The sequence below is a fragment of the Phyllobates terribilis genome, unplaced genomic scaffold (genome assembly GCF_046119375.1).
Source record: "Phyllobates terribilis strain yellow unplaced genomic scaffold, ASM4611937v1 Scaffold_7__3_contigs__length_470593459, whole genome shotgun sequence".
Classification (NCBI taxonomy): domain Eukaryota; kingdom Metazoa; phylum Chordata; class Amphibia; order Anura; family Dendrobatidae; genus Phyllobates; species Phyllobates terribilis.
In genome coordinates, this window is record NW_027362767.1 from 323,704,387 (window position 1) to 323,717,411 (window position 13,025).

The 13,025-nt window shown below is 41.0% G+C and overlaps 1 protein-coding gene across 1 annotated transcript in view; it reads right to left on the bottom strand.

Annotated features, from left to right (window-relative positions):
- Positions 1–2,433: 2,433 nt before the first annotated feature.
- SLC25A43 (solute carrier family 25 member 43) overlaps positions 2,434–13,025 on the bottom strand; it is a 29,848-nt gene continuing 19,256 nt past the window's right edge. The window contains exons 4-5 of the mRNA XM_073641170.1: positions 8,122–8,256; positions 2,434–6,474 (exon numbers count right to left, since the gene is read on the bottom strand). Of these exons, the coding sequence (XP_073497271.1) occupies positions 6,274–6,474; positions 8,122–8,256 (336 nt within the window). The 3' untranslated portion in view covers positions 2,434–6,273. The remainder of the gene's footprint in view (positions 6,475–8,121; positions 8,257–13,025) is intronic.

A 13,025-nucleotide genomic window follows, 5' to 3' on the forward strand; every position in this document is an offset into this window, starting at 1 on the left:
ACAATTGAAAATATTAAATACTAAACTTTTCCACATTCCTTGCCCCCCCCTCCCCCCCATTAACCCAACTACTTATAAAATAAAAAGTTAATTACCTGGCCAAAGCAGAGCTAAACCTTCTGACAAAGCGAAATGTTAGAGTAAGTAGTGGAGATTGACTCAAAGCTTTTTCTGGGACTTAGTTTTATGGTCTATCCTTACACTCCCTCAATTTTTATATAGACACCTGAAAATCCATAAAAATAGCTCCGATTATGTGACTTGCCTGGGAACGTATTCACTGTGCAGACCACCGCTGATCCCAGAGGTGGAACCTTCCTTAAACACTGATTTATAGGCCATCATACCCATTAGACTCACATTGTCTGCACTCACAGGTATTAGCGGGCTCAGCCAGCAATCTATTGTGTATGGGGGCCTACTGTCTCTCCCCCGCCAGATAATATTAGGGGATGTAAGGAGGCTGCCAGACACATAGTGGATGGGAGATAGGTGTCACAGAGGAGGATGTCCTCTGTGATGTAAACATGGAATAATGCTCTAGTACACATAGTACTAAGAGGGGTTAATTGGCCATGACGGGCCAGGTTTAATGTGAGCAGCTGAAGAGTTGGGTGGGATGGCTGCTCACCATATCTCCACCTGTGGGTGTGGTTCACATTGTAAAATGGGGCCTGTTTGTCTCACACATGGTCTTGCTAAAGGACTAAGAAGCCGGAGTCTAAGGGCCCCGTCACACTAAGCGATGCAGCAGCGATCCCGACAACGATACGACCTGTCAGGGATCGTTGCTGCATCGCTAATACATCGCTGGTGAGCTGTCAAACAGGCAGGCACACCAGCGATCAGGGGAGCAGCGATATCGTGGAAAGAATCGTTCCACGATGTCCTGCTCCCGTTACCAGCCTGCTGCAAGCAGGAGCAGGCTGGTAACTATGGTAAATATCGGGTTACTAAGTGCGCGTGTGCCCCTAGTAACCCGCTGTTTACCATGGATACCACTCTGCTACGGTGCGCGGGAACCTCCGCGCACCGTAGCAGAGTGGTATCCATGGTAAACAGCGGGTTACTAAGTGCGCGTGTGCCCCTAGTAACCCGATGTTTACCATAGTTACCAGCCAGATCGTTGGTCCCGCTGGTCACACACAGCGATGTATGCTGGCCAGCGGGAGGCCAACGACCAAAAAATGTTCCAGGACACTTTGCAACGATCAGCGACCTCACAGCAGGGGCCTGATCGTTGCAAAGTGTCACACATAGCGACATCGCTGGTGAGGTCGCTGGTGAGTCACCAAAACCGTGACTCAGCAGCGATATCGCTATGTGAGACGGGGGCTTTACCCAAGCGGGTGACCCCACACTATTGTATGGACTTCACTGTGTACCGGACAAGGGCTGTATTTAAGTTTCCTGTGATGTGGTTTACGAGGATTGAAATAAAACAGCCAGACTTAAATTGAAACCTCATCCCGCTCCAAGTGAGTAGCATTGTTACATGGAGATAAAGGATCCAGCATGTCTGAATCTTTTTCTCTTTTTTTGCGCTTGATAGCCAGATGAAAGATTTTTCCAGATATTAGAACGAAAGTATTTCACCCATAAACAACCTTAGAAAGAAAATATTCTAAAAAAAAAAAAAAAAAAAAAAAAACAGCCTCTCTGAACTTGTATTGTCAAGTTAAATGACTGGAAAGGCCACATTTGGGATAAAATGTGTTGGTGTAATAATCGCTCATCAGATATTCATTCACTCACACACTGGTTGTCCAGCAAAACTACTTTAATGTGTATGGCCACCATTACTGGTAGAGGGTTAAAGATTAGGGATGAGCGGACTTGTGGATGTTCGACCGAACTTTAGTCCAAAGTTCAGTTCGGATACCAGAACTTTGGACTAATAGAAGTCAATGGTGACCTAAACTTTGGAGCTAGAAAAAAAATCTCTCTCGTCCCAAACTGTAAAACGGACTTCCAGGATAAGTCAGTGTTAGGAGTTCAGCACCAGACACTAGGTGTCCGGAACAAACCCTGGACTTAACAAGAGATGAGTGACCCCAATCTGTAAAGATATTACCAGGTTAGATCCGCCACTGTTTTTCCCACCACTTTTCTGACTATTGAGGTGTCCGGGAAAAAAAATGTAGGAGGCTTCATGAGTACAGTTTTCTGGTCAAGCATAACTTTCCAATATATTTGTTTTACATAAAAAAAAAAAAAACACTCAAGCAAAGCAATATCGTAAAATATAAAGTGGGGAAAACGGCCCTAGTGCAACGTGGCCCATAGCAGTCAGATTCCAGATTTCATTCTCCCAGAGCAGATTTGGAAATGAAAGATGTGAGCTGACAGATTGCTCAGGGAAATTACACTTTTTAGCACTACATCCAACATCCCCAAACCTTTGTTCTGTTATACATTATAAAACAACCTGAATATTATTGAAAATAATTTAATTGTTATTTACATAACACAATGAAAAAGATTTAGTGGACATATACAATTTGTACATTAAATTGGCGATTTTAAACATATAAAAGTATTCTTAGGACAAATATAGAATAGTCCCAGGTCATATAGAATAAGGGTAGGATTATACGACCATGGTAACAATGGTCAGTTTCATCCAGAAAACTCAGACGATTTCTTTCTCACTTGTCATCTGTATACAATCTATTTTTTTTTTATAGCAGCAGCTATCGTTTACAGTTTCACATTAAAGAATTTCAATGTATCCGTAAAAAAAAAAAGATCAAATGCTATGCTATGGCTCCACATGGCGTCCGATTCTTTTCTGTGCACCTATAGACTTGAGTAGTTGGAGTCTCATCCAACACATGGAAGAAACTAGTGCATGCTGCAATTTTTTTTTTCACATGCAGATTTGGTCAGTGAAAAATTGCTCACCTGCTTCATTGTTATTCCTAGTGCTGTCCGTAATAAATTAATTATATATATTATATATTATATATTATATATATATATATATATATATATATATATATATATATATATATATATATATATATATATATATATATATATATATATATATATATATATATATATATATTATATATATATATATATATATATATTTTTTTTTTTTTTTTCCACAGAGAGCACTGACTGAAAATACAGTCGTGTGACCGAGCCCTAAGTTTATACACAGTATACAATATACACAATGGAGAACACGGGATAAATACAGAATGTGGCCATAGTGGGAAATACTATACATCCCCTTAGTGCACATGACGCGTGTAATTGTGACGTCCACTGCCGAGGTGTTAGTATAGTGCCAAGCGCAACAATGAAACCTTCCAGCAGGCATGCTCACAGATTCCTGCTCGGTGCAGAAAAGATGTCCATATGATGGCCGCTTCATGACATCACATTATGGAAGATACACAGATTTATGAGGACTAACAGAGGAACAGCATAATGCAGGGTTGTAAGAAAGGAGGCCCCAGAATCGTGATTTCATTAAGAAAACTAAATGTGCTGAAATAGACCGGTCAGGAGAAGGGACAGCACAGTCTATGTAGCCAAACTGGATAGTGGGATGGAGAGTAACCGTAGCTCAGCAATCTACAACAAACTATTCTGAAAGCTTAAAATTGGTCTACACTACAGCAAGTGGTTTCATAATCGGACATATAGAAGATGGCACTTTTTTATTTTCTAATCTAACTATACAGCCATATCAATTTAGGCTGTATTCACACAGCATTTACAGGCACTTTAGAGTGTTGGAAAGATGTTTGTGGTTAGTGAATATCCTTACACACGTGGCTGTTTTGGTTTATGGCTTTTTTTTGTGGTTTTCTTTTTTAAAACCAGTAAGTTCTTGCTATGGAGTTTTTCTCCACAGATTTCTATAGTTATATATACACTGTGTGTAGAATTAGGCAAGTTGTATTTTAGAGGATTATTTTTATTATTGATCAACAACTATGTTCTCAATCAACCCAAAAGACTCAAATATCCAAGCTTAATATTTTTGGAAGTTGGAGTGGGGTTTTTTTTAGATTTGGCTATTTTAGGAGGATATCTGTTTGTGCAGGTAACTATTACTGTGCAGAATTATTAGACAACTTAATAAAAACCAAATATAATCCCATCTCACTTGTTTATTTTCACCAGGTAAACCAATATAAGTGCACAAAATTTAGAAATAAACATTTCTGACATGCAAAAACAAAAAAATTAGTGATGAATATAGCCACCTTTCTTTATGATGACACTCAACAGCCTTCCATCCATAGATTCTGTCAGTTGCTTGATCTGTTTTCCATCAACATTGCATGCAGCAGCCACCACAGCCTCCCAGACACTGTTACGAGAGGTGTACTGTTTTCCCTCCCTGTAGATCTCACATTTTATGATGGACCATAGGTTCTCTATGGGGTTCAGATCAGGTGAACAAGGGGGCCATGTCATTATTTTTTCTTCTTTTAGACCTTTACTGGCCAGCCACGCTGTGGAGTAGTTGGATGCATGTGATGGAGCATTGTCCTGCATGAAAATCATGTTTTTCTTGAACGATACCGACTTCTTCCTGTACCACTGCTTGAAGTTGTCTTCCAGAAACTGGCAGTAGGTCTGGGAGTCGAGCTTCACTCCATCCTCAACCTGAAAAGGTCCCACAAGTTCATCTTTGATGATACCAGCCCATACCAGTACCCCACCTCAACCTTGCTGCCGTCTGAGTCGGAGTGGAGCTCTCTGCCCTTTATTGATCCAGGCTCTGGCCCATCAAGAGTCACTCTCATTTCATCAGTCCATAAAACATTTGAAAAATCAGTCTTAAGATATTTCTTGGCCCATTCTTGACGTTTTATCTTATGTTTCTTGTTCAAAGGTGGTCGATTTTCAGCCTTCCTTACCTTGGCCATGTCCCTGAGTATCGCACACCTTGTGCTTTTTGATACTCCAGTAACGTTGCAGCTCTGAAATATGGAAAAACTGGTGGCGAATGGCATCTTGGCTGCTTCACGCTTGATTTTCCTCAATTCATGGGCAGTTATTTTGCACCTTTTTTGGCCAACACGCTTCTTGCGACCCTGTTGGCTATTTTCCATGAAACGCTTGATTGTTCGGTGATCACGCTTCAAAAGTTTGGAAATTTCAAGACTGCTGCATCCCTCTGCAAGACATCTCACAATTTTGGACTTTTCAGAGCCAGTCAAATCTCTCTTCTGACCCATTTTGCCAAAGGAAAGGAAGTTGCCGAATGATTAAGAACACCTTATATAGGGTGTTGATGTCATTAGACAACACCCCTCCTCATTACAGAGATGCACATCACCAGATTTACTTAATTGGTAGTTGGCTCTCAAGCCTATGCAGCTTGGAGTAGGACAACATGTATAAAAAGTATCATGTGATCAAAATACTCATTTGCCTAATAATTCTGCACACAGTGATAGAGATATATATAGATATAGATTTCGGCCAGTGGAAAACCAGTTTCTGCATGTGCCTTTAATGCAGTCTTAACGTGAATCTGTCCCCCCTGGCATTTATCTGACCTCTAACATGGGCATACAGGTGATAGAAATGTAAATCTATACCTACCTGTATGCCTCATATTACAGGTCATGTTATTCATTAAGTTTCTGATGTGTTCCAGTCCTAAGGCCGGGAAGAAATCCCCCCCTCCCCTGCATCTTACAGGGCCCTGTGACGTTCAGTTGCGGCGGCCAAATCCTGCGCACTTCACTTTTTGCACAAGGCGCACTTCTTCCTCCCGTCTTTGGTAATAGTACTGCAGGGATCCTGTGCGCTGGTGAGTCACTGTGCCTTCCCGGTGCCTGCGCACAAGATCCCTGCAGTACTATGTCTGCATAGTACAAGTGCGCCTTCTGTAAAAAGTGAAGTGCGCAGGTGCGGGTACAGGTATGTATAGATTTACATTTCTATAACCTGTATGCCCATATTAGTTGGTCAGATAAGTCCCAGGGGGCAACAGATTCCCTTTAAAAGCCAAATTTTTTTTAAAGTGCTTTATCTTAGCCTAAAGGGGTTATGTAGGATTAAAAATCATAGTTCTTAGCTACAGTATGTACAGTACCTGATATTGCACAATGGACATGCATTATTGGTCCTACACAAATTGGAAGGGAACATTGCAAACAAGCCGTTCTAATCAACAGTGCAGTTTTACAATAATTTTTATAAATAGCAGCGTCTACATACACACTAGTAAAAATTTACCACCACTCCAAAAATATAAATATATTTCGCATTTTTCATGGCTTCTCACAACTGAACTCAACTTTTAAGATTCCGGTTTGAAAAATTCTTATGTCTTAAAAACTTGCGCAGCTCCTCCAGCTCTCGGGGTCCGAGGCTCTGGTCCACCCCCGGCATAAGCTGGTTACTTAATGGGGAAACAGTGTAACCATTTCTATACAGAAAGAACCGCTTGCTGCACTCAAAAGTGGTGAACATCAAACCGAAATAAGGAACAACCTGTCAATAAAAAAGATAAAAGTGGGCATTAGTGGAGAACACAAAAGTGGCACAAGACTAGAATTCAGCCTTTACAAAATTAATCAATAAGTCTATCTTCATCCCATTGCCAGCTGACCAAAATTTGAAGCTGGATATTATGATTTATGGGAGCAGTATCTTGTGAGGTTATTAGTTTAATCAAGCAGATAATGGATGATAGAACACTATTGCCTGGACGCTCTGAAACAAAGAATAGGCAGAGAGATGTAGGCGATGGACGAATCACTGCATTTTACACCTCTATTAGGTTTACAAACTTTGTCCCCTGCTAATTTCACCCTCTACACATTCAAAGACGGAAATCCAGCACCTTATAACTTATCCAATAAATACAATAACCCTTCTTAATCCATATCCAAAATGGAAAGAATGTGGCTCTCCACAGTCCGCAAAATGATCAAACAACACTGAAAAAGTGCTCTATCCAACAATATCCATCTATTAAAAAGGATGATCTGGGACCATTGTATTTTTTTCCTCTGAGCCAAGAACTGATAGTGACTACCTGCATCACTACCTGCCTGTTATGCTCAGCACCGATCTTTGCCGGCTCAAAACGGTTACAGACCACTCCTGCCACCATTCCTCATATTGACAGAGCAGCGGCTTCTCTTCCGCTCTGCTCTGTTCTTGGGTTGTGACTGCCGAAGCCATGCTAATTGACAGCAGGCTCCCCACTGCATAACTGTGGGGAGCTGGCTGTCAGTCAATCTACTGATGGCTGCAGTGACATCCCGTGAACAGAGCAGCCGGGAGGAGGAAGAGCCGCTCTGTGGACGTGAAGCAGTTGAATCTACAGCAGGAGTAGTCCCGTCATCGCTCTGAGCCGGCACAGGGCAGAACAGGCAAGTAGGTAGCAACTACCTGCCTGTTAGCTCATAGCCCAATAGGGAAAAATTAAAATAGTCCCAGAAAATGGGAAAAAAAAAAAAAAAACTTTAAAAGTGAAACGCTCATTTGTTGGGTGATTGACAGTCTCTATAGACAAGCTGATAAGTGAAACAATTGATCTTAGAAACACTCATAGAATATTAGTTGGCCAGTGTAAGGGTATATTTACACCGGTCGATCAGCAACAAGATTGTGTAAGAGGCTCATTCCCAATAATTGGCCAGTGTAAACAGGCTGCCAATCAACCAACGAATGAGCAAAATGTTAATTTGTCACGTGAATTTTTAAGCTTATTAAGAATATCGTTCTCTGCAGCACTTTTCCTGTTTACATAGGACAATGTGCAGCCATGATGATTTCTATGTGCACTGAACAATCTGGCTACTAAACAGCTGCCGTTCGGCTTATATATAGCCAAATCAGCAGCCTTTTAAGGGCAGCTTGTTGGCCGGTGTAAACGCACTCTTAAAATACACCTGGTCATCACGCTGTCTAGGACAAATATTATCCCTAAAATTTGGGGCTTATCCATTTTGAACAATTCCTTATTTTTAGTAGGAAGGAGTCCTTCACAATAGCCTGATCACAAAGTTCTCTGCAGGGACCACACGTTATCAGCTGTCATGTGGGAAAACCAAATACCCCTGCATATAGTGAGAGGTTTGTATTCTGTAAAATAGGACACACAGAGACAATTAAACATGAGAAGTTTACCTTAACCAGATTTGCAGTCAGTCCACTCCAAAGACCAAGCACACCTTTTGTTTTCACAATTTGTCTAAAGCAATCAAGCACACCATTGAAGTGGACATCCACTCCCCCACAGTGAGGAAGGACCTGGCTTTGTGCCTATGATAACAAAGATAATTATATTTACATTGCTGAAAAACAAAAGCTTAGGGTCAATGCAAACACCACAATAATACTATTGGTCAGCTTTAAACTTTATGGACCCAACTGATGATGGGCAGCGGAAGTAAAATTTGGTGCTTTTAACCTGCAAAACAATAGTGAACAAGCATTGTTAAAGCTTGCATCATGATGATCGGCAGCCTGTTTACACGGCGAGGTTAATCTCCTGACGAAGGATCAAAACACTTGTTCAGCGGGAGAAATCTTTTTGTGCAGAACAAAAGATCATCATTCTCGTTGTCTTATCATCCTGTGTAACCAGGATTTGTGCTGCCGAGAACTATGGCAGCCTAAGTGCATTGAGCCATCTAGTATACATCGCTCTGTGGGCAGAGTTTACTGCGTGTGAACAGGGACTTAAATGACCGCCGGTCGGTACAAAAGTTAACCAATTGGCGGTCATATCGAGCTGCCAGTTGGTCCGTGTAAATGGATCCTTACGATGATTTCAACATTCCTAAATTATAAATAACTTCCAATATTCAAAGATTGACACCTAGGCCAGATTAATGCAAATCTGATTGATAAAATGGCAACAAAACCTGAAAAAGGGGAAGAAGTAAAAACTAAAAGCTTTACGCAACTTCCTTCTTAGGAATCTCTAAGTTAATGTACGATGCAAGATGCAATTATATATACTGTAGGTGGGAAGCATATCAATTTAGGAAGGATAGCATTTGAGCAATGGAAAACACGCAAAACGTCATGAAAGTGTAGTGTCCTGTAGGTATTATTCCAAATAGTATAGAAAACATTGGGCTATTCGGACAACAGCAAACAAGCATATAGAGGACTAATTCTTATAAAGCTGTATTTACACTTTAACAATGCTCGTTCATGATTATCTTACAAACATTGGTTTCAGGATAATCTTGCTGTGTAAACAGGATGCCGAAACATCACCTGATGAACAAGCAAAAACGCTTATTTGGAGAGTGAAATTATCTTTTGTGCAATGCAAAAAAAAAATAAAAAAATCATAGTTCTCGGCAGCGCATCGTACTGTGTATATAGGAAAAACACTGACGAGAATTATGGCAGCCTTTCTGTTGGCACTTATACGACCAGCAATCAGTAAAAAGTTTACCGATCTGCAGTTGTATCATGCTGCCGGTCGGTCTGTGTAAACTGACCTAAAAAAAAAAGTTTGCTGTGTTCATGGGAATCTCCTGCCCCTCTGCTTACCACTGCCACCTCATCAATGGCTAATGTTTGCAGGCAACTAGGGCAGTATCTAAAGACCCCCATACACATTAGATGGTAGTCGCCTAAACTTTCTCCCCAATACACAGGAACACTCTGATGACCCGAACGTTAGTTATCCTTGAGAGCCACTGCTAGGAAGGTCTTATATCCAGAGAGAACAAAAGCATTGGCCGTTAAAATTCAGCAGCCAGGGTCCTTCTCTGCACAGATATCATCCGTCAGAGGAGAGGTGGAGGCCAGAATATGCCGGTCCGGAGTTCAGCCAACTGTCTAACATGTATGGGAACCTTAACATTTCCCCTTTAGATCAGTGCAAACTTTCAGTTAGAATTATTTTGGCAAAATTAAAGCCACTTTTAACTAAAATAATCTGTTGTGGTCAAAGTACAGTTACTTTACATGTTTGCGGCTTAAGCGGGTATTCCCATCTTTTACATTTCTGGCACATCCTGTGTGATTCTGTCTGTGGCTCCCAGCATCAATTTAATAATGGGACTTTTTGGCACACCACTGTAAGTGGAGAGGTGGCCTAGCATGCAAGGGTATTTTTACATGGAGTTTGAGTTTTTGGAGCAGAAGCTCTCCAAAAAACACCACATTTTGACTGAAGATTTTCTGTTCTGAAAACGTAAAAAATAAAAATAGTGTTAACACACCCTAAGGCACCCACCATTAATTAGCATGGAAGTTATGAAAATTGCTTGAGCGTGCATCTTGCCAGTTGCAGTGGGGCGCTACTGGATACAGTTGCTTTGGCCATAACCCACATCCCATTGATTACCCATAAATGTACTAGGTGAAAATAACCCTCTAAAAGGCAGCTATTTCTATACCAATGGCCATTTAAATTTGTCAGTATATCGGATTAGTAAGTTATTCGTTATTGCACTGAACTAACAAACAAGGATGACTGAGGGTGCATTTACACTGCATGATCATTGGGAAGGCGTGCGCCCAGGAAAGTGCAGTTACTAATAATCGTCCAGTGTAAATAGGCTGCCGATCACCTGACAAATGAGCAAAAATAAAATTAGGCTTACTTAAAAAAAATAAATAAATAAAAAAAAAAAAAATCACTGTTCTCAGCAGCACATCGTCCTGTATAACATGTGCACGGAACAATCTATTAGCAATCGTTCTCTGCGCATCAGAGGCACGGTCCGCCTGAAACAGGCTTCTAAATGACCGCAAGTCAGACATTGTAAACAAGCCCTGACTTTACATTCATGTTTTTCACAGAATACCAGCTTGAGACATAAGCCTGATTAAGAAATACAGAGATTATACACAAGTGTAATGCTGCGCAGAGCTCTGCCTCAATGTACTGTCTGAAGTCTCTATGGAAATACCAGCTTCTTCTACTACACCCAGAACAGGTAATTCCTGTTCACACCCAGCAGGGCACAGACACACACAGGCCTCCATAACAACCTCTGTAGTCCTACTCTAACCAAGGTGAAGAGTCAGCAGGAAAGTAGACCATTGTGACTAGATTTAGCTTTATAAGCCATAGGCCAAGCCATTATCAGTTCTCAGAGCAGATAACGATCATGTGTTTCCTGTGCTATTATCACATACCAGTTTGCTTTTAGGAGAGTACGACAGATATGTAAGAGATCTAACATGGGCCTTGATTGCCATAGGTGTCAATGATGGTTCTCCTAATCCCAGCTGAACATCTTGATGGTAGGACATACAGATTGGGAATTAACAATACAAGCCCTCACCAGAAGTGCGTACAGTAAAGGCCCGCTTACAAAAATGGTGACAAAAGGCTCCCATATACATGAGAGTAACATCAGCCAAACCCACCAGGATCAATGGATTTGGTAGAGAACATGTATGAGCTTCCACCCCAGCGATAGATGAATGTTGGGGGAGATCAGGATCAGTCATGTCCTTTTTCTTTTGGCAGATCCTTTTGATCTCTTGAGATAAGACACCACCAGAAGTTTGACAGCAGTCCACCTATAGAGAACACAAGAGCGCTCTTGTGGATGGGACAGTGAGAAGACATAACTGCAGGACAAATGATCAGCTGAACCACAGTAAGGCTGACTGCCATTTCATGTCCAGTGGAGGAGGCTATAGACTGTCCCAGGTCCCCAAATTGGGTGAGCCCCAGTCTGTGGCAAACACAGGCAGAAGAGGACCCAGAGGAAGAATATATAGGCCATTTCAGTCCAATAGCTCGTAATAATACTCAATTCCATCTGCTTTGGAGGTGGTAGTGGCCCTTTTACCCCTTGCACCAATAGAACGTCTGCTCTTGGCATGAATATACACATAGATTGGTCTGGGCAACCAGCAGCTACTCGGTAAGCCATTTGGGTGCAAGTGGGAGCAACTGGCTTTGTAAGAGTGTGTTCGAGGCAGATTATTATTATTACAGATGTGCTCAACTGCAATTTTGGGGCAGGAGACTGTACCCTTACAGTAAACAAACTATATAAAAGAAAAGTAAAAAATAACTGTATATATGAATTTCACATAAAAGCAGGCCCTTGACAGTTTTTGGAACCCGAGGTTATTTAGTTAATATGACAAAATAGAGGCTCAGTAATAAAATGCAACTATGCACCCAGAAGGTTAATATTTCTCATGTCTGAAGATCATACGCATTTAGGGTGTGGCATGAAATCGGCGACAAGAATTCATTCCAAGCTGCCAATCACTGCTGGGCTGTCTGTGCAATCCTGTCTGTATGGACAGAAGCGGAGGGGCCACTGTGTTATTGTATGCATTAATATGGACCAGGTCAGGAATGATGCACATATGTTCTACAGGTAAACGTTTGCAGGAGATAACACGTCTTCCAGACTCTTGTGAATGCACAAACAGCAACTGTTCTGTATCAGATGCCCATAAACTTTTGAAGCCAGGTTGACACTTTGTGGACATGGGGCTGGATGTGTAAACAAAGCTGCCGCCTTTCTGCATCAAAAATCTGTGTATGTTTACCACTTGTTAATGTGGAGACACAAAAAAAAAAAAATAATATTCGATAGATCTATATATTACACATATACACCAATACAATGCCTAAGATCCCCATTAAAATGTATGGGTACAATCCACACAAAAAAGATCCACAACAGAAATTGACATGCTGCACATTTAAAAATGCAAAGACAGAAAAAATTAAAAATGCAGCAGTGGGTTGAGATGAAGGTTAACACAAAAAAAAAAACAAACACTCACTATACTGGTACTGTAAAATGCTGCATATTTTAAAAAGCAGAAGTGGTGACGTGTTTCTATGATACTTTTCCTCTGATTGTTCCACTGCTGATTTTGGCTTACAAATACTGATGTAAAATACTGAATGTGTGAACGTGGCCTTATAGAAAGTACTCTTTTTTTTTTTTTAAATTATTAACTCATGCTCTTTTACAATTTTAATCAAGGGGCGCTGCCATTTTTCAAATCTAAGAAAGTAGGAAGGAAAGTCATTTGACCAAATACAACAGATCTGGTCCGTCGTGCACTGCGACATTCTG